Raw genomic sequence first — 26,724 nt, 5'->3', positions numbered from 1 at the left:
CCCTAGCCTGGGAACCTCCACATGCGCAGGTGTGGCCCTTAAAAGCTGAAAGAAAAGAAAACAAATACTTTTAATGCAAGATAACTCATTAAACTGCCTAATATTTAAGAAAAAAGCAGATGCAATGATTTAAAATATTTTCTAAACAAGAAAAGTTTTGCTAGAAATTTAGGTCAAAACAAAACAAAAACAAGCTAATGATTTTTATTCACTTTCCTCTTCGGTGTGAATAATTTTTGTTTCTTTGTTCCCTATTGCATCAAAAAGTCTAAAAACACTCTATAGACTCTGAGAACTCTTCAAAAGGAAGCAAAATTCCACTTTAAATTTTAAAATTTAAGGGACAGTAATTCACATACTAGCACCTGAGACATCTTCTGTGAACACACCCACTTATATTTTAAAGCACTAAAGTAAAAACACTGAGACGAATAACAGATCATATAACAACCTGTAGCTCCTCCAGGATAGAATAAAGCTCACAGAAAAGCTGCTTTAAAGCTGGAGCATTAGCAGCCCCCCCCCCCAAATACTGTCCTACAATACTCTTCAAGTACAACTAATAAAAATATTTCTTTTAACCTCTTTTGACATTTTATCTCACTGATATTTATCTGCTTTCTCCATAACTCACTGTGCTCCATTCAATAACTGTAAAACTATCAAATGTGCCTCTTCCCATTCTCCTCCCTCATCTCTTCTGACTCACTCAGGTGATCGCACTATGCACTCCACCAGGTATGACTCACATCAGTGAACATAGTCCACTAACATCTCTTAAGTGCCTGTAACTAGTCAACTGCACTGTTAGCTACTTTCCTGGTTATCTTCATCTTTAGAAGCAAGCCGTAACTTATAAGAAAATAAAGGGGATCAACCATGCTTATTACCTTTTTACTGAACGCTAATCTAGTCTTGCATTAAAGGCAACTAATATTACATTTTTCTGAATATTAGCATTATAACCACACTAAGAAAAAAATAGCTATTCCTACAACACTTCTAAAAAGAGAAACTCTTCAAAATGGTGAGTTTTTAGACTGTTAAAAAAGTGCATTATAATCTCTATTAAAATGCATTACCATCTCAATTACCTTGCGGAGAGATGGAATAAACTTTTCCCTATTTCTCACGTTAAGCACAATTTAAAACTCTAGACATCACTCAGATATAAAAGAATAAACAAAATTTGATGGTGTCAAATATTAATGAGAACTGGTATTAGTTTAAATTGGCAGACTTACTTAGTGAGAAACCTGACAATATCTAGTACAGTTAAATATCCATACACAAGGATGCAGCAAATTCTCAGCTATGCAATATCCTACAAAAGGGTGTTTACTGCAGTGCTGTTTTTTAATAGTAAATATTCACAAAATATGGCAAATACATAGAATAGAATACTCTATGGCTATTTAAAAAATTAACTAGTGCTAAAGGAATTTCTACTATATGTGCACTATACGTCTATTCCTAAACACCTGAGGTAAAGGGGTGGGGGGGGGGAAATCACATGCTAAAATATCACTGATTATGTGAAAGCTTCTAAATCAAATATTAAAAATACCAATGACTGTGCAAAAAGTAGGATTTGAAACAGAACACTCTAAACCTATGCAACTTTGGAAACTGACCACTAAAAATGAAAATAAATATATAACAATAATCAGAACCTCAGAAGATGAGCGATAACTTAAGACTACCCAAGGAGCCACGACGAATGGATTCCTCACAAGTCATTAAAAATGCATAAAAACAATGAAGTGAAAATGTTGGCTTCTGGATACTAAGATGATGCACATAGAAGTAGAAGAAAGCACCAGGAGTGAAGAGCTCTATCATGTTATGACTGTGCAACTTTGAAGAAAATATCCAGCTACAGATGATCAATTAAAAAAAAAAAATGTTAAGGGAGTTCCCGCTGTGGCACAGCAGAAACGGATCTGACCAGGAACCATGAGGTTGCGGGTTCGATCCCTGGCCTTGCTCAGTGGGTTAAGGATCCGGCGTTGTCGTGAGCTGTGGTGTAGGTAGGTTGCAGAGGCGGCTCAGATCTGGCGTGGCTATGGTATAGGCCATTATCTGTAGCTCTGATTAGACCCCTAGCCTGGGAACCTCCATATGCCACGGGTTGTGGCCCTAAAAAGACAAAAAGGCAAAAAAAATAAATAAAAAATTTTAAAAGTTTTTTAAAAAGTCTTAAGAGCCAAAAGAATTCTTCTCTATGCAACAGCCAAACTGAGAGTCTATCCCATCCCTTTCCTGCTGAAATTAAAACACTATACTCTTGGAGTTCCCGTCGTGGCGCAGTGGTTAACGAATCCGACTAGGAACCATGAGGTTGCGGGTTCGATCCCTGCCCTTGCTCAGTGGGTTAACGATCCGGCGTTGCCGTGAGCAGTGGTGTAGGTTGCAGACGCGGCTCGGATCCTGCGTTGCTGTGGCTCTGGCATAGGCCGGTGGCTACAGCTCTGATTCAACCCCTAGCCTGGGAACCTCCATATGCCGCGGGAGCGGCCCAAGAAATAGCAACAACAACAACAAAAAAGACAAAAAAAAAAAAAAAAAAAACACTATACTCTTTATCTAGCTTGTCTTAACTGGAAAATTATACAAATACAACTTCCTCACTGTCCTGACATCGTTCCTCTATTTTTCAATCACTTATGAGCATTGTAAAACATACCTTAGCAGAAGTGACTATAATATGTATGCATGTGGAAATCTTATGTTACTTGAAAGAACTCAATTTTATCTGTAATGTTCTTTCTCTTTATTATAAAGCAACACTCTGAAGCAAATCAACAAAATAACATTCTATACATTAAGTTCATGGATCCTTGTTCTACATTCTTTGTAAAATATTTTCTAAATTATATAAAGATGTGCTAGTATTACGAAGGGTCACTGAAATAGACAGGTTAGTCACCAAAAAATTTATAGTGTCCATAAAGTTTTTCATAATAGGCTGCAAAAATGATACGACCTTCCTATCCATCTTGCAGCCCAATTTGAATACTGCTCTTCAGTACAGCTGTCCCAAAGAGTAACAGGAACATGAGTTTTCTATAGGAAGCCTTGTTCCAACATCTAATCATAGTCTCACATTTACAAAATACTGTATTAATGTCACACTGAAACACTTATTTTCAAGTAGACAGTGAAATGACAAACTTTCTCTTGAACTTTCTAATATACACTTGAAGTGATAAACCCTACTATAGAACCAAAAACTATGGATTATCCACGGTTGTTCATTACCTATGGTTAATTTTTAATAAAATTTTACTTTATAATAACTGTTTACAGAAGAGTTGCAAAGGTAGTGCACAGAGTTCCCACAAAGCCTTCACTCAGTACCCCCTAATGTGGATACCTTGCACAACCGTGTTAAACCTGTCAAAACGAAGAAATTTAACACTAGTACATTACTATCAACTAAACTACCGACTTTACATAGATTACATCAGTTTTTCCAGCAATATCCTTTCTCTGTTTCAGAGTCCAACCCAGGATACCACAAGGCGGTCACTATACCTCTCCTTAGTCCCCTCTGCTCAATGTTAGTTTCTTCGTCCTTCCTTGTGTTTTATGAACCTTGAAGTTTTTGAAAAGTACTGACTGGTCACATATTTTATAGAGTGTTTCTTAATTTGGGTTAGTCTGATGATTGTTCTCACAAATGGACCAGAATTATGGGGGAAGAATAAATACCACAAGGTAAAGGAGATACACGATATCAACGTAATTTACCACTGATGATGTTAGCTTTGATCACTTGGTTAAGGTAGTATTTGCCAAGTTTCTCCATTGTAAAATTACTGTTTTTCTCTTTCATCTATTATTTAGTCCAACCCTCACCTGAAGGATACTTCAGGGTGGGAGAGTATCTACAAATATTACTTGGAATAATCCTATAAGTTTTCTTCTTCTGTTTACTTATTTATTTAACAATCTATTTATATCATTTATTGATTCAGACTCATGTATATTTGTTTTTCAAGTACTAGATTATTTTGTTGTTTAAACTGTTCCAGCTCTGGATATTGGGAGCTCTTCCAGGTTGGCTCCTATGGTGCCTTGACATGGGCCAACATTTTGTTTTTTTGAGCTCTTCCTTACTTTTGGCACTACTAGTTGCTCTAGGCTCAGCCTCTGTTTCCCTTGTTCCAGCCATAGAATCAGCCACTTCTCCTAAGAGCCCTGCTTCCTTTTATTGATGAATGATATTTTGAAACCAAGAGCTGGGTACTAGGTGTACTCATTATTAGTGGTGTGTCACTGCTTTGAGGTCCTAAGTGAAAGAACTGAGAAATATATATGTGTGTGTACTAACCAAAGCAACACACACATATAATATCATTTGTGTATACATCTGTATATATTTTAAACTAGACATGAGTTCATATTGATGTCTCCAACTCTAATCTACCCTGTGGTTAATTTTAATTCCAGATTAAGCTTCCCTCAATAGCAGGCACTACATTTAACACTCAAGTTCTAGTATTAGCTGTACAGAAACAGGAAAGTAAAATATTTTTAAAATAGAATTTCGTAAGTCATCTCCACTACTGGGACTTCATATCAGCACACAATTAAGAGAACTATATAAATACTTCTTACTTAACTTTTTAACTTATTTTTTTAAACCAGTGTACTATTACTTCAAAATATTTTCCCTGAAAAACACTTTTCTTTAAAAAGAAGAGAGAGAGAAAGAGAGAAGCCAAAGACATGTCTTATTATACACACAACAACAGACCATTTTAAAGGGAAGAGAAATTATGTGATTTGTCCTACATCATTCCACCAGCAAAAGCAGAAGTGAACTTGACTGTGTTTAAATGCAGTTACTCCACGCCAACTTCAATGGCATCTGCATTACACTCCATTTTAGATTACAGGAAAGACGACAATTTATAAAACAAAAAATGAAAACAAGAGTTCAATTCCCTACGACAGCTCTTCTGTTATTTCAAGAGGTAAAATGTAATTAGATAAAACGTAGTTAGTTCATCTTCTCTGAAACCGATTGAGAGAGTAAAGTTACGTACTCATACTCTAAAAACCACAACTGAAATAAACATACATTTATTGAAGGAATATTTCCTAAACATCTATATTGTGCAGATATTCTAACAACTACTCTGCAAGTTGGACAAATGAATAAGAAATATACTCTACCCTTCCCAAAACAACTGATAATCACAATTAATGAGAAGAGGCACGTGCCTGAGTGTAAGAAGACTAACATAGAAAATTATAAATGAAGACAATTATAATGAAGTATAAATATACGGGTATTCTTTCCTTTTTTTTCCTCCTCTAAACTACTGAGAACACCATTAGTTTGTAATCAATGTAAGAATTTTGATTGTTTTATAGCAGAAGTGACCAGAACATTTACTAAAAAAGGAATATTTGGTGATAGTTGAAGAGTGTCTGTTACTTTGAAAGATACTGCTGCAATGCTGAAACTTAAAAATAAGAATCTAAGATTCTTAAAGGTGCTGGAATAGCAACAAGATATAGTAAGACTTGGATTTCCTGTCATGGCTCAGTAGTTAACGAATCCAACTAGGAATCAGGAGGTTTCAGTTCAATCCCTGGCCTCACTCAGTGGATTAAGGTTCCAGCGCTGCCATGAGCTGTGGTGTAGGTCGCAGACACAGCTTGGATCCTGAGTTGTTGTGGCATAGGCCGGTGGCTATAGCTCCGATTACACCCCTAGCCTGGGAACCTCCATATGCCACAGGTACAGCCCTGGAAAAGACAAAAAGACAAAAAGACAAAAAAAAAAAAAAAAAAAAAAATACAGTAAGACGAGTAAAGAGGCAACTACCTCACATTTGAGTTCAGAGTCTGTCTTATTAGCTATCCAACACTGAATAAACTTGCAATTTACATGTTACCCAATTTAAAATGGGGCTAACATCTGCCCTACTTCACAAGACTTTTTGTAGGCTTAAATAAGAATGTACACAGCAAAACTCTGTAAATTACAAAGTGCTGCCCAAACGACAGGTAGACAGGTAGTCAGATACACACACATATACAACACACACTCACAGTTTTATTATCCAACGGGACATCAAAAACAATGGCACTGAATACATTACAGCAGTATTTGGGAATCTAGTTTTTTAAAATTCTGCAGAGAAAAATTTATCTAAAACATTTTAGTTTTAAAAATACATTTACATAGGAGTTCCTATCACAGTGCAGCAGAAACAAATCTGACTAGCATCCATGAGGATACAGGTTTGATCCCCGGCTTCACTCAGTGGGTTAAAGATCTGGTGCTGCCATGAGCTGTGGTTAGGTTCCAGGTGTGGCTTGGATCCCACGTTGCTGTGGCTGTGGTGTAGGCCAGTGGCTACAGCTCCAATTCAACTTCTAGCCCGGGAACCTCCATATGCCACCAGTACGGTCTAAAAAAAAAAAAAGACAGACCCCCCCCAAAATGTGCATATACAAATTTATTATTATTATGTATTTTTGATAATAAATCCTATGAAGCAACAGCTAGGAATCTAACGGAGAATACTTACCTTAACAAAATTATCAGGAAACATTCCTCTTCTCCCATTCAGTTCTCCTTCTAGCCATCCTTCCTCCTGTAGTTTTCTCACGTTCCTGATGATTTCCCCAACTCGAATAGTTAATTCATCATCATGTATAGCATCATAGTCATACTCCACAATATAGTCAACTAAAAAAAATAAAAAAGAAACATCTAAAATTTAATTCATGAAATACTATTAACCATATTAACTTAAAGCCAGGGAACCTGTTTAGCAACAGTAATTAATATTACAAAGATATCATCAACGCTTACCACAGTTTTAAATATTTGGCTACATCAGCAAATTTCTTAATTGCCTGAGTATATGCACAGTACCAGTTTTAAGTAGAAACCTCAATACACTGTATAATTCACTTGGTCGGTTATTCTTCTAGTCAGCTGCAATATCTTTTGTGACAGACTCTAAGGTGGTTCCCATAAGCCCCATCTCTTGATATTTATGTCCTTGTGTAATTCTCTCTCCTCCTTAAATATGGACATGACTTCTAACCAACAGAATATAAGATGACAGTTTGTATGTGACGACATAAGATTACAATGTCCATCTTGCTAGGTAACTCTGTCACTTGTTCGCACTGAAGATGCAAGCTGCTTTGTTCTGCGCTGGCCTATGGAGAGGGCCGCATGCAAGCAACTAGGTCGTCCCTGGCTGACAGGGCCAGAGAAAAACTGAGGCCCTCAGTCCAAGAGCCCACAGGGAGCTGAACGATGCCAACAACCACTTGAGCTTGGAAGCAAATCCTTCTACAGTTGAAAGCCCAGCCCTAATCAACACCCTGATTGCAGACTGCACCTTGCAGAGGACTCAGCCATGCCCAGACTGCTCTAAGTTTGTGGCAATATTTTTCACCAAATAGAGAATGAATACGCCCTGAAATGAAGACCTATAAAGATCTATTTCATCTCCTTTAAGTACAGGACATCATATACACACATACTACTACTATTTTATAGGACTCAATGAAAGAAAAAAAGCAGTACAGATTTCCTATTCAAGATGGCAGACTGGCCATATCTCCATTCATCTTTTCTTCGTCCTGTAAGGGCGAAAAGAAAAAAAGAACACACACACAACCTACACCCCCTCAAAAAGGAAAGGGAGTATGGGCAGACATTGTTGGCTGCTGAACAGACAACCATTCCCACAATGACTCTTCCTCCTTCCTTTCTCATTGAACCTTGATTTTGTTCAAGGTATTTTGAGACCCTGTATTTTCACAAAATAAAATACCTTCTCTCAGTCCCAGGGGGTTAAATCTTAACTATCCTAGTACTTCACAAATTGTCAAATACTAATGTGCAATCAAGTCATCTTGCTGACTTGCAGAACTCATCTTGTTTACTTGGGGAATTTGGTATAAACACAGACTGACTGAGTAGGTCCCAGGATACCTAATGCTGCTGGTCAAAGAGCCAAAGGTCCAAAGAGAGTGAACTTATAGCAATTCCATTCTCATTCCCTCACTCGCTCGCTCTCCCCCCTCCCCACACACAGAGACTGGTTTTCAACTACACGGGTGACAGATACAATGTAACAATGTGACAATACAATGTAAGCAGGGGTTGTGGGAAGGTTTTATTTGACCTTATAAACAAAAACAAAAACAAAAACAAAAACAAAAAGAGAAGGAATGTCTTCCTGCAGACTCTGGATGTTCTTCAGTGAGAACTTAATGGCCAAAACTGCTACAATTACTTGAGACAAGAAAAACAACAGCTATGACTAGAAGAAAATGGCCTGAATCTTGCTAGATTCATCAAACTGCTAAGTTAACCAACCCCAGAACTCTTGATTCCTTGTTGCAGAAAAAGTTTTTTCATAGCTTTTAAGTAAATTCTAGATGAGATTTGTATTTGCAGCTGAAAATATCCCAACCTGAGAAAGGAACTAGGAAGAAATTTTTTAAATTTGTGAAAATGGATCCATACCTGAAAAAGCTAAGAAGAAGCCCAGAGAACTTAAAGAAACTATAACTGAGATGTCAAACTGCTCTGCAGAACCTCAGAAAGGCTAGAAATTCAGAAAAGGCAGGTTCATGGGAAACACAGAACTGAAAATAGGGAAATTAGTATCTACATGGAAGAGCTGACACCCATTATCAAACACAACAGTTCTGAGATAATAATGCTATATAAGCAGATATTTGTCTTCAAAGGCAAAAAACTAAAGCGTTAATCTTGGAAACACACCCAAAACAAACAGTTTGGGGGAACCAGTATAGCTACGAAGACTGAGTGATGGTTTCTTAGAAAAATGGCTACTGATTTACAGAATTTAGGTCTCAAGAACAATGGGGGGAGTTCCCGTCGTGGCGCAGTGGTTAACGAATCCGACTAGGAACCGTGAGGTTGCGGGTTCGGTCCCTGCCCCTGCTCAGTGGGTTAACGATCCGGCGTTGCCGTGAGCTGTGGTGTAGGTTGCAGACATGGCTCGGATCCCGCGTTGCTGTGGCTCTGGCGTAGGCCAGTGGCAACAGCTCCGATTCGACCCCTAGCCTGGGAACCTCCATATGCCGCGGGAGCGGCCCAAAGAAATAGCAAAAAGACAAAAAAAAAAAAAAAAAAAAAGAACAATGGGCAGCTCTCAATCTACTAACTCTAAAATAAAATTTAAGTCCTACCCACATAAACAGAGTTCCCAAGCAGCTTTTTCTAATTGTTTATTCATAAACATGAATAGCAGGTGATAGTTAATCATGAAAGACTACGATAAACTGAAAAATTACTCCTGGATGAAACATACACCCACCTCTTCCCTTCCAGAACAATTCAGTCCTAAAGTCATTAGGTGAGACAGTCGGGGGCGAGAGACCTAGGTGGGAAGAAGTCTAGTGTGAGAAGACAGGGACCAAAAAGAGTAAATAAGGGCTGGGGTGGAGGCAGTAGTGAAGGTACCAGAGCCAGAGAAGGGTGAACCACCTACGGAGCTTCCCTAGTGCAGTGCATCAGAACACTAAGGCAATGTGAGGAAGGCATTCATGCAGAGGTAATAGGACATGTTGTGCCAGAACCCAATCATGGTGGAGCAGGCATCCAAGCTGAAGGGCTTAGTAAGGAAGATCAGAGGCCAAATGGTGTTCGGGGGTAGTGGCAGATTTCCATGCAGAGATGTGGATGGATGGAGGCAACCCAATGAGGACCAGTCCACCCAGGAGAATAGGCTATTCAGAAAACGGTGGGGGGTGACAACAGCAGTGGAAGATTGGTTACATCCAAGGGAATTGATCAAATAAGTAAATATATTAAGGGCAATGGAAGCCAAGTTTCTCTACGAAAGGGAGTTAGAAACATAAAGGAAAAGGCTTCATGCAATCCTGTGACATTAAAAGGGAATGAGAAGTATCATCATGAACTCACGGTTTTCAACACATAAACATTCACATGTATATAAAACACACACATACCATACCACACATACACACACACACACAGCTCTGTCCACTGAAAGGGCCTGAAATCACAACACCCCATGGCAATGAGCAAATCTAAATGCTGAGATCTTTTAAATACCGCTTTCTACTGAAAGGAACCAGGAATCCTTGGGAAGATTGGCATTTCCAGGGCTAAGGAAGGAAAAGTACAAGATAAGCCTGGAACACACTGTTGTGCCAGAAAGAAAGGAAGTTCTCAAAGAAAGATTAGGAGATGCCAAAGGACACAGAGAAGTGGTATCAAAAAAGCTCCTATTGGCCAAATCAGGACAGTGTGAGCATTAGAATAAACAGTAACAGTAACAGAATATACCCCACTTATTACTGAATAAAGTAAAAAACCATGCGTCTATACATATATAAATACTAATTTCTTAAATTTTTATAGCTGAACTGTCATTAAGTACCAGACGATTCTGCTGTGTAGAAAATACTAAAATATGAAGGAAAAAGATATCAGTCAGGAAAAAATTCTTTGTATTTTTCTATTATAGTTGGTCTACAGTGTTCTGTCAATTACCTGCTATACAGCAAAGTGACCCAGTCACACACACACATATATTCTTTTTCTCACATTATCCTCCATCACTCTCCATCACAAGTGACTAGATATAGTTCCCATTGCTATATAGTAGGATCTCATTGCTTATCCACACCAAATACAAAAGTTTGCATCTATTAACCCCAGATTCCCAGTCCATCCCACTCCATCCCACTCCTCCTTGGATACTGCAAGTCTGTTCTCCAAGTCCATGTGTTTCTTTTCTCTTTGTACTTCAAATGTTTCTACAATTAATGTTTAAAATTTTGGAGAATTCTTGCCATGGCTCAACAGAAACAAATCTGACTAGTATCCATGAGGACATAGGTTCGATCCCTGGACTCACTCAGTGGGTTAAGGATCCAGCATTGTGTGAGCTGTGGTGTTGGTTGCAGATGTGGCTCGGATCCCACATTGCTATGGCTGTGGCGTAGGGCTGGCGGCTATGGCTCCTATTCCACCCTTAGCCTGGGAACTTCCATAGGCCATGGATTTGGCCCTAAAGAGACAAAAACATTTAAAAAAATAAAATAAAACCAAAATTTTAAAAGATTTAAATGTACAGATTTTCATCATCATGGACATAATAAAGTACATAAAATCAGTACAGAATGCTATGAAAAAAGAAGTGAGAAAAGAGAAAGTATTTGGAAATTTGTGTCTTCCAATATGTCTCTCTCTTTTTTTTTTTTTTCTTTTTTTGAAGAAATGGAGACAAACCTAAGAAAATTTTACCAAAAAAAGGTAAAGGAAAGAGACATAAAGAAAATATGAAAGCAAAGATAAGAAACAATCAATCCAGATAATCTAATATCCAATTAACAGTTTTAGTGAAAAACAAAACAAACAAACAAAAACAGAGACTAGACAATGAAATAATACAGAAAATATTTCAAAGCTAAATGAAACAAATCTTCAAAGAGAAAGAGGTTTGAGAGAGTCCGGTACAATGAACAAATAAAAAGTCAGTACTCACATCTAATGGTGAAAATTCACAACAAAGATAAACATATCCTAGAAAGCTCTCTGAGAGGAAATAAAGAGTTCATCAAGGAGTTGTCACCATGGCACAGCAGATTATGGATCTGGCACTGCATCTGCAATGGCTCAAGTCACTCTGAGGTACAGGTTTGATTTCTGGCCCAGAGCAGTGGCACTGCACCAGCTGTGGCACAGGTCGAAGCTGCAGCTCAGAATCAGCCCCTGGCCTGGGAATTTCCATGCTGCAGGTGTGGCTGAAAGGGGCGGGGGGGGGGGGGGGGGCGGGGGGAAGAGTTCATCTACAAAAGAATGAAGCAGAAGACTTCTCACAAGCAACATTAGATTCCAGAAGAAGAAAAATAAAAACGCTAAGCCACTTAAGTACTGAAGGAAAATGAACCCCATACTCAGCCAAATCAATAGACAAGTTTAGGGTATAACATTTTCACACAGACAAGGACAATGAAAATTAAAAACAATGAAAACTAATTCCCAAATATGAAATTACATCATATTATCCAGCAAAATAAATATATGAACCAAAACAGAAGAGGACATGAAATTCAAGAAACAGTGGAGCCAATCTTAGAAGGAGGAAAGTGCTTAAGATAGCACTTGTGCAACAAATCTAAGGAACAAATAGTCTAAATTGAACTGGACAGACAGATAGTTTTAGGAGGTATTTGGGGGCAAAGAGAAGTGAGATACAGACTGAAGTTTTATACTATCCTTAAGAATCTGGAACTCAAAGAGACAATAAAGCTTGATAAGGAAATGAAAAAGTAAAGATGAATAGAAACTCCTGAAAAGGCAAAGAACTATAGAATACTGAAAATATAATTATCATACATACTTGGCTGCACAGTAAAAACGCATTTACATGGTCATAATAAGGTAGAAACTAGGTATTATTTTTAATGTTGAATATCAACATATCACAAAACACAAGACTAAATTATGGTTACAGGCCAAAATACAAATATTAACAAACCCTTTGCATTATATTATAAAGACAAAACTGGGGAGGTTGACAAAGACAAGGTTAGAGTTATTAACATCATCATGCAAAGTGCTAATAAGTCCAAAAATACTGTGTTAGTTGCTGAAAAAAGAAATAATGGTTTAAATATATGCTCAGAATTTAGAAAGGTATCCCAGAGAGAAATAACACTATATTGGGATAAATGGAAAACAGATGTGAGATTATAATAAGTAAGCTAAATCCTTACGTATCATATCAAAAAGTTAAAAAATGAAAGTACCAAATAAAAAAGCTATAGAAACTTATTATTTAGAAAGAGAAAAGCCAAAAAAATTAAAACTGAAAGACTAGAGAGTTCAAAGTTGGAGAATGAGAGAATAAGAAAAACAATAGAGAACAGTGGGTCAGGGAAATACTGTTTTTCCTTGTCTTTTAATACTTCTGTATTTTTGTATTGTACGCAGGTATTACTTTGATAAGATTTAATTTTTTAAAGCACCATATATGAAAGCGGCTTGTCCAACATCATGGCAAAATGTTTATAACTCATGATTCTATGTGTTACAATTAAGAGGTTTACTGAGTCTAAGATAATTTATTTCTCCTAAAGAAAACACTATATGGTAAATAAGGCTAAATTCTTGCCCTTTTAAACATTCACAGTTAGATTTGTAATATAATGTTAAATAAGAAAGGTTATAAAACATAGGTACAGTAACATCAGACTTTTGTACAAAGGGAAGAAACAAAAATATGCATAGAAAAATATAGAGTTACATTTCAAAATGTTAATGGATGCCTAATGTGACCTGAGATGCTGTTTATTACTCTCCCTTTATTTCATCTTTAGTGAAGAATTAATATTACCCAAACAAGAGGTCAGGTCTTGACCTCACAGTGATCTCTAGGAGTGTTTTTGTTTTTCATTTATAATGATTTTTATTTTTTCCATTATAGCTGGTTTACAGTGTTCTGTCAATTTTCTACTGTACAGCATGGTGACCCAGTTACACATACAAGTATACATTCTTTTTTTCTCACATTATCACGCTCCATCATTAAGCTACTAGACAGTTCCCAGTGCTATACAGCGGGATCTCACTGCTTATTCATTCCACAGCAATAGGTGGCATCTATTAACCCCAAATTCCCAATCCATCCCACTCCCTCCCCCTCCCCCTTGGCAACCACAAGTTTGTTCTCCATGTCCACGATTTTCTTTTCTGTGGAAAGGTTCGTTTGTGCTGCATATTAGATTCCAGATATAAGTGATATCACATGGTATTTGCCTATCTCTTTCTGACTTATTTCACTTAGTATGAGAGTCTCTAGTTCCATCCATGTTGCTGCAAATGGCATTATTTTGTTCTTTTTTATGGTTAAGTAGTATTCCTGTGTGTGTGTGTGTACACCACATCTTCTTAATCCAATCCATTGGTGGACATTTAGGTTGTTTCCATGTCTTGGCTATTGTGAATAGTGCTGCAATGAACATGTGGGTACATGTGTCTTTTTCAAGGAAAGTTTTGTCCAGATATATGCCCAAGAGTGGGATTGCTGAGTCATATGGTAGTTCCATGTATAGTTTTCTAAGGTACCTCCACACTGTTGTCCATAGTGATTGTACCTAGAAGAAGTGTTTTTGTTTATTTAGAAACTCTAGACCTTTGTTTATCTGAGGACTTCTCCAAATAAACAATGGCATTATGTTGGGGCTTTCAGACCATGCAGCATCTATTCTACTTCTGGAAGGGCTAAGGTCAGTCACATGGGCAGTCAACTGTATTTTCTCAATAAAATTCTGGACATCAAGACTCAGGTTAGTTTCCCTGGTTGACAATACTCTATATATTGTCACTCATGATTCCCAGGAGGAGTTAATGATGTCCATGACTTCAGGGAGAAAAGATGACATCATGCCTGGAAACTTCCTGGACTCGGCCTCTTCCCTTGGCCAATTTTAATCTGTATCCTTTTACTATAATCAACCATAGCCAAGAGTATAACAGCTTTCAATGAGTTCTGTGAGTTCTAGAAAACTGTTGAGCATGAGGGCAGTTGTGGGAACCCTTAAAATCTGTAGTTGGTGTCAGAAATGAGGGCATTCTTATAAACAGTAACCCGTACCTTAGAATTTTCTGACAATAAACATATACCAATTGGGTTAAAATAAGTTACTACAGACACTGACGTCAGTGTGTAACAATTATCTTTACAGAAAAGTTAAAAGTGGTTAATTAAAGTCTCATTCAATTCAAGAGTTTGCCATACAACTACCATGATTTCAAGAATGCACCCTCCATATTTTTGATAACTCATTTTTTCATTGAAAATTGGTATGTGGAAAGCAAATTAAACTCTTTAAGACTTCAAATTCAACAAAACTCTTCCAGCAGTTACAATGGAAGCCAAAATGCAGCAGATTAGTATCTTCAAAATGTGGAAAGAAATTAAGCGCAAACCATGAAGTCTATATCACAGAAAATATCCTTCAAAACAAAAGAAAAAATAAAGACAAGCAAAAACGGAGTTTGCCACACTAGAAGAAACTCTGACGGTGTTCTCTAAACAGAGCAAAGAAAAGGGAAAACATCCAATATCCAGAAAGAGATACAGAAAGTAAAGAAATGCAAAAGAGTGATAAATATATATGTATATAAACACTGAGTAAAATAATGAGAAAAATTAACTCAAACTGTATTAAAGACTTAAATCTGAACGATAAAACTCCTGGAAGAAAACAAAGGCAGGTCTTAGGGAGGATTTTTTTTTTTTAACATCAAAAAGCAAAGGCAACAAAGGCAAAAATAAACAAGTGGAACTACATCAAACTAAAAGCTTCTGCACAGAAAGGAACTCATCAACAAAGTGAAAAGACAACCTACAGAATAGGAGAAAATATTTGCAAATCACATATCTGATAAAAAATGGACAGAGAATCGGAACAAACATTTTTCCAAAGAAGCCAGACAGACAGTCAACAGATGCATGAGAAAGAACTCAACATCACTAATCATCAGGGAAATGCAAATCAAAACTTGTGATTATAAAATAAATAAATCCTGAGGACATAATAATGTACAGCATGGTGACTACTCAATAAAACTATATTGCCTATTTCAAAGCTAAGAGAGTAAATCTTTTAAAAGTTCTCATCACGAGAAAAAATTTTTAATTATGTATGGTGACGGATGTTAGAAGAAAAAGGAGGAGCAAGGGGAGGAGGAGGAAACAAAACACAAGAGGATTAAAATAACAGCGACCTTATAAATCAGGAATTAAAGTATTCTAAGATCCTTGCAAGCATAGAGGAATAAAGGTGGCAATTAACATTAGATTGTTAAAAGTTAAAAACACAGTGGTACTCTCTAAAATAATAATAATAAAAATGCCAAACAAAAACCAAAAACCTAACTTGCAGTTTCAGCTCCAACATGGAAGAAGCTTGGAAGTTGTGTCGCTCCCACTCTTACAGTAAGAAGAAAGTTAAATAAACTGAAAATCATAGACTTTCTCTAGACCCATTAGAGAACTGAGGACACAGGGCAAACCACCACCTCAAGATACGAAGAGAGAGACACAGCTAAGATTTACTTCATCATTTCAAGCAGAAACTACTGGAGTCATAAACTGGTAGGAAAACTGTATTAGTTTCCCAGGGCTTTCAAAACAAACTATCATGAACCACGTGACTTAAAACAATAAAACTTTGTATTCTCTCACGGTTAAAGCTCTGGTGGCCAAAGTACCAAATCAAAGCATCATCAAGATTGGATCTTTCTAAGTTCCCGCTTGCAGCTCAAGGGGTTATGAACCTGACTAGTATCCATGAGGATGTGGGTTCAATCCCTGGCCTCACTCAGTGGGTTAAAGATCCAGCGTTGCCATGAGCTGTGGTGTAGATCACAGAAGTAGCTCAGACCCTGCACTGCCATGGCTGTAGCTGTGGCTGTGGCCGTGGCTGTGGCCAGCAGCTGCAGCTCCAATTTGACCCCTAGCTTGGGAACTTTCATAGCTCAAAAAAAAGGGTGCTGCCCAAAAAAGCAAAAAGACTGTATCTTTCTGAAGACTGACAAAGAATTGTTCCAAGAATTGCCCCTATCTTGGCTTCTAGGGGCGCTGGCAATCTCTGGCATTCCTTGGCTTGATAATTACAATCTCTGTCTCCATTGGCACATGACCTTCCCCTTCTATGTCTCTGTCTCAAATCTCCTTCTCCATACTTTTAATAAGGAAATCAGTACTAGTTATGGCCAATCCTAAATACAGGCTACCATCTTAGGATCCTTAACTACATCTGCAAAGACTCTATTTCCAAATAATGTCACATTCATACACACCAGGGCTTCAGACTTAGACATACCATTTTGGGAGTGAAAAGTCACAAAAACTTAAATAGCAATTTTGATGAACTACTGGAGGCTGAGTATGAACTGCTGGAGGCTGAGTATGCAACAGAAAACTTCTGGGGACCACAGTCTCAGAGAAGCCCCCATATTTTGTGGGGTTTACTTCCAGGAACCCCACCAGGTTCTCAGAGTGAAGAAGCAATAAAGATCTCCTCGTGGTTCTGGCAAAGAGGAAGGAAAAGTAATCTTGTGAAATAACCAGGAACCAAAACAAAGACCTACTCTCCAGAAAAAGGACTTCACTAGGTCCCAATCCTACCTGTGGAAACGTTTCGATAAGGACATTTCTCTGATTCCAGTCCCCTCTTGCCTTTCTGCCTCACATGGGGAGGGAGGAGGTGGCAGAGGACATAAGAAAGAAATCACAGCACCAGCAAATGAACTCAATAAAAGTCTGAGATTTAATTATAAGATTATAGCATGCTTCCTCTCACTGACATCTTATACAACCACACCAATATGGTTCCCTTAAAATAAGAAGTAATTACCACTGAAAGAGTTGCATGATTCAGATTCCATCTGAGAAGGAGAACTTAGGGAAACCCAAAGACAGCAGGGGAACAAAAACAAGTATACTAAAGGAATTTGATGCCTAAATACTAGAACAAATATTAAAAACAGTAAAACTCCTAGGCAGAATAAATATGAAACCTCACACAAAAGACCTATTTATCTCATCTCCTTTTACCTAAATACATGTCCAACTTTCAACAAAAAGTTACACACCATGATTTTAGAAGGCGAGAAAAACACAAAGACAAAGCAGGAATCAAAATCAGACTCAAGCATGACACATATTTTGAAAGCAGACAGAGAATTTTAAATAACTATAATATGTTAAGGGTGATAAAGGAAAAAACAGACAACTTCTAAGAACAGATGGGTAAGGTAAGCAGATAGACTCTGAGATAAACCATCAAAAGGAAATGCTAGAAATCAAATAACACTGTAACAGAACAAAAGATGCCGTTGGTGGGCTTATCTGCCAACCAACACCAAGGACAGAATCAAGAAGCTTTTAGATAGGTCAATAGAAACTTCTTGAACTAAGATGCAAAAAAATAATAATTTTTGAAAAAACCAAAAAGAATATCCAAGAACTATGGAACAATCTCAAAAGATACAATACACATAATTGGAATATCAGAAAAGGAAGAAGAAGGAAACAGAGCAGAGGAAATAAATGAAGTAATAATGGTGGACAATGTTTCAATATATACCAAACCACATATCCATGAAGCCCAAAGAACACAAGGAATGTGGAAGAGTCTACACCTACGCATATCATATTCAAATCAAAAACAGAAAATCTTGAAAGAAGCCATAAGAAAAAAACACCTTACATATAGAGGAACAGGGATAAGCATTAAAGTAGGCTTCTCTTCAGAAACACTCAAGCAAGACTGGAGTGGAGTAAACTATTGAAAGAAAAAAAACCTACCAACTTAGAATTCTACATTCAGTGAAATTATCCTTCCAAAGTAAAGGATAAATATTTTCTCAGACAAACAAAAACAAAAGTTCATTGGCAACACACCTGGAGTGAAAGAAATGTTAACAGAAGTTCTTCAGAACTCTCCTGTAGCGCAGTGGGTTAAGAATCCAAATACAGTGGCTTGGGCCTCTGCAGAGGCATCGGTTAGATTCCCAGGCCAGCGCAGTAAGCTAAAGGATCTGGCATTGCTGCAGCTGTAGCATAGGTCACAGCTATGACTTGGATTCAATTCCTTGCCCAGATTTCCATATACTGAAGGTGTGGCCATAAAATTAAAAAAAAAAAAAAATTCTTCAAATGGAAGGAAAAGAATACAAGTCAGAAACTCAAACCTATATAAAAAACGGAGTTCCCTTCATGGCTCAGCAGTTAATGAACCCAACTAGCTCCATGAGGATGTGGGTTAGATCCCTGGCCTCGCTCAGTGGGTTAAGGATCCCGCATTGCCATGAGCTGTGGTGTAGGTCACAGACATGGCTTGGATCTGGCATTGCTGTGGCTGTGGCATAGGTCAGCAACTGTAGCTCCAATTTGACCCCAACCCCAGAAACTTCCATATGCCACAGGCACGGCCCTAAAAAAGCAAAAAGAAAGAAAGGAAGAGTGAAGGCAAAGAAATAAATGAAAGTAAAACAAAATCTTTTACTTTTCTTATCTTTTTTCTTTTTACAGCTGTGCCTACAGCACATGGAAGTTCCCCGGCCAGGAGTCTAATCAGAGCTGCAGCTGCATCCTACACCACAACCACAACTGCTCTAGATCCAATTTGCATCTGCAACCTCCACCGCAGCTTACAACAACAATGAATCCTTAACCCACTGAGTGAGGCCAGAGATCATATCTGCATCCTCACAGAGACATCAGGTCCTTAACCTGCTGAGCCACAGTGGGAACTCTTACTTTTCTTATTCTTAAAGGATCTAAAAGATCTTTTTTAAAATAAAAATAGTAACAACATATTGGGTTATTTTTAGCATGAATGACAGCAATACCATAAATGACAAAGGAGGAACTGATAATACTCTATGGTACCTGCATTACACAAGAAGTGGGGCAGTGTTATTTAAAAGTGAACTTAGATTAAATTAGTAGTAAGTCTATACTGCTAACTCTAGGCTAACTGCTAAAAGAATTTTAAGTATAAAATTGATATGCTAAAAGAGGAAGGACATAAAATGTTCAACTGAAATAAGAAAAAAAAAGAAAAATGGGAAAAAATGAAACTAAAATTGTTTACTTGAAACGGTCAATAAAATCAATAAATCTCTTAAGAATGATCAAGGGAAAAAATGGGAGAAGAGCCATATTACCAATACCAAGAATATAAGAGGAACTATCACTAGAGACTTCACATTAATTTAAAAAACAGTAAGAGAAAACTACAAACTAGGTCCATAAGTAGAAAACCTCAAAGTTTGATAGTTTCAGATCAAGCTATTTCTGAGTAACTATTTCTAAAATTGAGTTTGTAGTTTAAAACCTTACCAAAAAAAAAAAAAAAGAAAGAAAAAGAAAAGAAATCTCCAGGCCCAGATGGTTTCCTTGGCAAGTTCTACCAAATATTTAAAGAAGAAATCTGCCAATACTACACAATGAGATACCATTAGGATTGCTAAAAAAAAAAAAAAAAAAAAAAAAAAGATATGAAACAATCGACACTATAATATACTGGTGGTGGCAATGCAAAAAAAAAAAAAAAAAAAAAAGAATACCGAGCGTGCAACCCTAAAAAAGACAAATGATTAAAAAAAAAAAGGAAAAGTGTCTGACACTCAGGAAAAGAGTTTTGCAGCTTCATATAAAGTTAAACATACTCTTACCATATGACTCCAAGCTATACATACTTTAGAGAAGTAAAACTTATGTTCACATAAATACCTATACACAAAAGTTTACAGCACCTTTGTCATTAACCACTACAAACTAGAAAAACCCCAAACGCCCTTCAACGGAAAAAGATTAAAAAAAAAAAAAAGTATAATCATACAGTGAAATACTACTTCGGCAATAAATGGAAGTGAACTATTGATACAAACAACAATAACATGGATGAATTTCAAGAGCATTATGTTAAGTGAAAGAGACCAATTTCGAAAGGTTACCCATGGATAATGCCGTTTATATGACACTCTCGAAAAGATAAATTTATAGAGAACAGACAACTGTTTGCAAATGGTTAGGGTGGGGAAAAGGTGTGACTACAAAGGGAGGATATGAAGAAGTTTTTTAAGTAACAGACCTATCCTGTACCTTGACTGTGTGTTGTTTACAAGAATCTATATGTGTGTTAGATTAATAGAACTGGGGAGATTCTATTGTGGCTCAGTAGTTAATGAATCCGACTAGGAATCATGAGTTTGTAAGTTCGATCCCTGGCCTCGCTCAGTGGGTTAACGATCCGGCATTGCCATGAGCTATGGTGTAGGTTGCAGACGTGGCTCGGATCCAGCGTTGCTGTGGCCCTGGTGTAGGCCAGCGGCTTCAGCTCCAATTCGACCCCTAGCCTGGGAACTTCCATATGCTGCAGGAGCAGCCCAAGAAATGGCAAAAAGACAAAAAATAAATAAATAAATAAAAATAAAATAAAATGTATTACTGCTACAGTCAGAATAATAAGGTTATTGTATTTTTTAAAAAAAAGAGAGACAAATTACTTATGTTTACTATAACACCATCAAAAAAAAGGTTTCAAATATATGATATCCTTTTGTATAAAATACACACATAATACATGCAGCACACACACACATTGTCATATATATTTCAAGAAAGGTTTGCAAGGATATAAACCATAATGATAAACATATCTAGGTAGGTATTTCCCCCTCATTCTCATTATTTGCATTTTTAAAATTATTCTATGAAAAATATAAATTACATAGTGTCAACAGCAAAAATTTAATCATAAAAATACAGACATACAAAAATCTTAAGCAACCTACATGTCAAACAACAGGTGACTGGTTAAATTAAATATGGCAATACTACACAAGAGTATAAGATTTAATTACAAAAGTAAAGTTTAGGAAAATATGTACAATAAAATTTCAAGTGAATAAGGCAAGAGAACAAACTACAGTTGATCCTTGAACACCATGGGATTGAACTGTGTGGGCCCACTTATATGTTGACTTTTTTCGACTAATACAAAAAGAAAAATGTTCGGAGATTTGTGACAAATTGAAGAAACTGGCAGACAAACCACACAGCCTACAAATATCGAAAAAAAAGTAAGGAAAAGTTAGGTATGACATGAATGCATAAAATATATTTGATACTGGTCTATTTCATCATTTACTACCATAAAATATAAACAAATTCATTATAAAAAGTTAAAAGTTATCAAAACTTAACAGACACAAAACAGCTGAAAACCATTCATAGTCCAGAGAAATGTAAATAAATGTAAAGATGCAGTATTAAATCATAACTACAAGCAGTTTGTCTCTCCAATAAAATATTGCAGTAAAAAGTGTTCTCCTGGGGTTCTCATGTACTTCTCATTGTGTTTCGTGCAAACTGTAAACCTTGGCTAAAATCCTAAGACACATTCCAAATGCCACCAGTGATGCTGGAAATGCTCCCGAGAAATGAAGAAAAGTCATGACCCAAGAAAAAAGCTGAATTGCTTGACAGGTACCACAGATTGTGGTCTGCAGCTTTGGCTGACTGCCATTTCAAGATAAATGAATCCAGAGTAAGAACTATAATTAAATTTAAAAAAAGGAGGAGGGGAGAGTTGTGATGCTATTACTGCAGCTATGCCAGCATAGCAAAAACTTTGTACTTTCTGCAAGATATCTTTTTATCTCATAATGAAAATGTAACTTTTAGTTTAAGATTGCTATAAGAAAGGCACACCTATAGACTCTAACATGATTCAAGGAAAAAAAAAAAAGCAAAATCATTATATAACTTAAAGCAAGAGGAAGGTGAAGGATCTAAACCTGGAAAATTTAATGCCAGCAAAGGATGGTTTGATAATGTTAGAAAGATGTTTGGCTTAAAAAAAGGTCAAGATAGGGAGCTTAGTAGCTCAGTGGGTTAAGGATCTGCTGTTGTCACTGCTATGGCTCAAGTCACTACTGTGGTGTAAGTTTGATTCCTGGCCAGGGAACTTCTGCATGCCGCAGGTACAGCCCAAAAAAAGAAGAAGAAAAAGAAAATAACTGAAGAGAAAGGATTTGTGCCTGAAAAGGTTTTTAATCCAGACAAAGGTGCCCTATTCTAGAAAAAAATGTCACAAAGGACATTTACCAGTTAAAAAAAAGAAAAAGGAAAGCGAGTACCAGGATTTAAGGCAGGAAGGGAAATGCTAACACCATTGTTTTCTGTAAATGCACTCAGCTTTTGATCTGGAATGCCCTCATCTGTAAAGCTGCAAACTCCTGAGCCTTGAATGGAAAATCTTCTGCCAATCTTCTGGTTGTACAGCCAGAAGGCTTGGATGAGAATGAAATCCAGAAAAAGGACTGGTTCCATCAGGAATACCTTGTCAGTAAAAGACTACTTTTTAAAGTTCTTTTGATACTGGACAATGTCCCCCAGCCACCCAGAACAACAGGAGTTCAACAACAAAGATACATAAGGTCTCTAATTCTGCCTCTAGATCAGGGGGATCAAAGGAGCTTTAAGGCTGGCTCATTGCAGAGTACTCTATGGAAAAGACTGTCTACACTTATAGAAGGAAACCCCAATAGAGATATCCTGTAAGTCTGGGATGATCACACCACTGAAGATGCCACTGTTGTTACAGGGGGGAAAAAAAAACTAGGAAAGCCATCAAGCCCTAAACAATAAATGTATGCTGGAGTAAACTGTGTCCAGATGTACATGACTTCACAGTCTTTCCAACAGAGCCAATCAAGGAACTCATAAAAGAGTATAAATATGGTAAAAAATAAAATAAAATTAAAAAAAGGTGGAGGGTGAAGGGTTTCAAGATTTGCACCTAGGAGCAATTCAAGAGCTAAGAGATACCAAGCCAGAGGAATTAACAGAGGATGACCTAATGGAAATGAATGCTTCCATGCCACTGCTAGAAAATGAGAAAGACAGCACAGAAGCAGCAGTGCCAAAAAACAAATTCACACTGGACAATCTGGAAGAAGGATTTTGATTATTCAAGACTGCTTCTGCATCATTCTTTTATAAGATGGATCCCTCTATGATACAGTCACTGAAACCAAACCAAATGGTGGAAGAAGGACTGGTACCTACAGAAACATTCTTAGAAAAATGAAAAACTAAAAAAGTCAACAAAAATTATGATGCATTTTCATAATGTTACAGCAATCGTGCCTCCTTCTCTTGCCTCCCCTTCCAACTCTTCCACCTCTGCCATCCAAGACAGGAAGACAACTCATCTTTTTCTTTCACCTCCTCATGGCCTACCCAACATGAAGACAAGAAGGATGAAGACCTTTATGATAATTCACTTCCACTAAATAAATAGTAAATAATCATCATGCCTTAACAGTTAATAAATTTAACTGTTATGTTTCTGTCTTCATGTGAAAATCTCATAAATGTACAGCAAGAGGCATATGAGATGCTTCTGCATCATCATTACCAGCTAAGTACATGCATCATGTACAACATCACGTGCAAGGCTTGTACTGGAAGCAGAGAGCCAATCCTTAAACATGCAAAGATGATATTTAACAAAAAGTTAATAGTCTTAGTTCTCACAGTTTTATCACTTCACTTTCAAAGAATTACATTACCATACAGTATGCCTACCTCTCTCATTATTGGACAAACTGAATTAGCCTATCATCACAGGTAAGTGTTTTTTTAATGTAACAGTGTTTCCATACTATATTGTGACTATGACTGCAATATTGTATGCCATAATTTTATAACAATTTATTCATTAGTGGAAAGACTAGGCTACTCTGAAGCAACCATATCAGTTACATTAGGCTGCCATAAAGCATTAATATTGCTGCTTCTGTTATCAATGCATGAATCATTATAACTATAAATAAATATAAATTCACTTTTCACATTACCTTTTCACTTTCATGTCTAATGTTAGCAATAAATACACCTACAGTGTTTTGTATCATATAAGACAATAGTGATATAGCTACTGATAGATGATTTAAATAATTCATCTTGTAAGCAGATGACATAAGCTTAATGATATCAACATAGTACATACAGTACTATAAATATATTTCCTATTCCTTATGATTTTAATATTTTCTTTTCCCTAGATTACTTTACTGTAAAAATGTAGTATAAAATACATACGACATACAAAATATGTGAAAATCAACTATTTATGCTATTGGTAAAGCTGCCAGTCAATATGAGTATGTCTGGAAAGAATCAAAAGTTATACACAGATTTTCAACTTTGCAAGGGGGGTCAGCACCCCTAACCCCCACATTGTTCAAGGGTCAACTGTATATGTGAGGCATGAATCAAATTTGTAAAATATATTTATTTTCTTTAACTTTATTGGAGAAAATATGTATTTTTTTAGACATCAAATACATCTAAAAACTGTTCACTCTACAGAAGTTTATAGGTCACTTTTCTCTCTCTTTATCCTCTCTGTATTTTTAAACTTTCTAAGATGAACAGTTTCATAATCAGAAAGATATCAATAATGTTGGTATCACACACACACACACACACACACACAAAACAAATAATGTTGGTATCCCATAGCATACTACGTTTACAGAATGTTAGTGTGGCAGTACCCCAAGAAAGCAACAGTGGTCCTCACTGAAGTGTCACTCTGTCCCAGTGAGGGTGTCATTCCAAGGTGACACAGGAGGATATCTGATGTTACATCCCACAGTATACACCAGAACATCTCGTCTAGTTGTAGAGCCCATTAGAGCCATCTGGGATATGTTTAAACCATAAAGGAATCATTAAAAATTTATAAATCCCATCTACCCTACTTTGTGATAGAATTCTATACTTTTGTTACCAAGACCAAACTCAATACAAAAAGGTTAACATCCATCTTCCAACATCACCTAAGAAACCCCAAATTCCATAAAATAAGCCATACGGAACAAGAAATCCTGACTTTAAAATACAATATTTTTCAAGTTCCTATTTATTCAATTTAAAACTGCTAGTTTCCCTTACCCATCCATTTAATTATGGCTATATTCAGATACAAGAATTGTTAAGTACTTCAGTTTCCTCCATAATATCTTTACACATAATATGTATATATACAATACACACAATATAGACTACATAAATTATACTGCATGTTCTCCAAGATATTAGAGTGAGTTACAAAAGATATGGCAAAAAATATGTTCCAGCAGTAAACATCAGTTCAATACAATGAACTCTTTAAATAATGTTAAATTATATCTTGCAGAATTATACTGTTGACTTTCATGTATTTCATCCACTTTATTCTAACAAAATCTTTCAAAAGTCCAACTTTCATTTCAACATAGTCCATGTTTTTTTCCAGTAAAATTAACTTATTCATTAAAAATCAGTTTGTTGGTTAAAAAAAAAATCAGTTTGTTGGAGTTCCCATTGTGGCACAGGAGAAACAAATCCTACTAGTATCCATGAGGATGCGGGTTCAATTCCTGGCCTCACTTAGTTGGTTAAGGATCCAGCATTATGGTGAGCTGTGGTGTAGGCTGAAGACGGGGCTGGGATCCCAAGTTGTTGTGGCTGTGGTGTCGGCCAGAAGCTGTACCTCTGATTCAACCCCTAGCCTGGGAACCTCCATATGCCAAGGGTGTAGCCTTAAAAAACAAACAAAAAAAATCAGTTTGTTGTAAGAGCTATTTTTACACCCACATTAAGTGCATTCTTTTTTTTTTTTCTTCAGATAATCAAACTATATATATATATAGTTTGACAAATGGCAAAAAGACAAAATATATATATATATATATATATATTTTGTCTTTTTGCAATTTCTTGGGCCCCTCTTGCGGCATATGGAGGTCCCCAGGCTAGGGGTCCAATCAGAGCTGTAGCCACCGGCCTATGCCAGAGCCACAGCAATGTGGGATCCAAGCCGCATCTTCGACCTACACCACAGCTCACGAAACACAGAATCCTTAACCCACTGAGCAAGGCCAGGGATCGAACCTGCAACCTCATGGTTCCTAGTCGGATTCATTAGCCACTGTACCACGACAGGAACTCCATAATCAAACTATATTTTAAAAATAAAAACACTAGGAGTTCCCGTTGTGGCTCAGTGGTTGACGATCCCAACTAGGAACCATGAGGTTGCAGGTTCAATCCCTAACCTTGCTCAGTGGGTTAAGGATCCAGCGTTGCAGTGAGC

The 26,724-nt window shown here is 36.9% G+C and overlaps 1 protein-coding gene across 3 annotated transcripts in view; it reads right to left on the bottom strand.

Annotated features, from left to right (window-relative positions):
- Nucleotides 1-26,724, bottom strand: part of CD2AP (CD2 associated protein) — a 114,508-nt gene that overhangs the window by 73,642 nt on the left and 14,142 nt on the right. For 2 of the 3 annotated variants that reach the window (XM_021098032.1, XM_021098031.1), the window contains exon 2: nucleotides 6,552-6,712. In XM_021098032.1, the coding sequence (XP_020953691.1) occupies nucleotides 6,552-6,712 (161 nt within the window). 3 annotated transcript variants of the gene reach the window in all.

This window comes from Sus scrofa, chromosome 7, assembly GCF_000003025.6.
Source record: "Sus scrofa isolate TJ Tabasco breed Duroc chromosome 7, Sscrofa11.1, whole genome shotgun sequence".
Classification (NCBI taxonomy): Eukaryota; Metazoa; Chordata; class Mammalia; order Artiodactyla; family Suidae; genus Sus; species Sus scrofa.
Note: the sequence above shows the minus strand (reverse complement) of the source record. Positions and strands in the feature narration are given on the sequence as shown.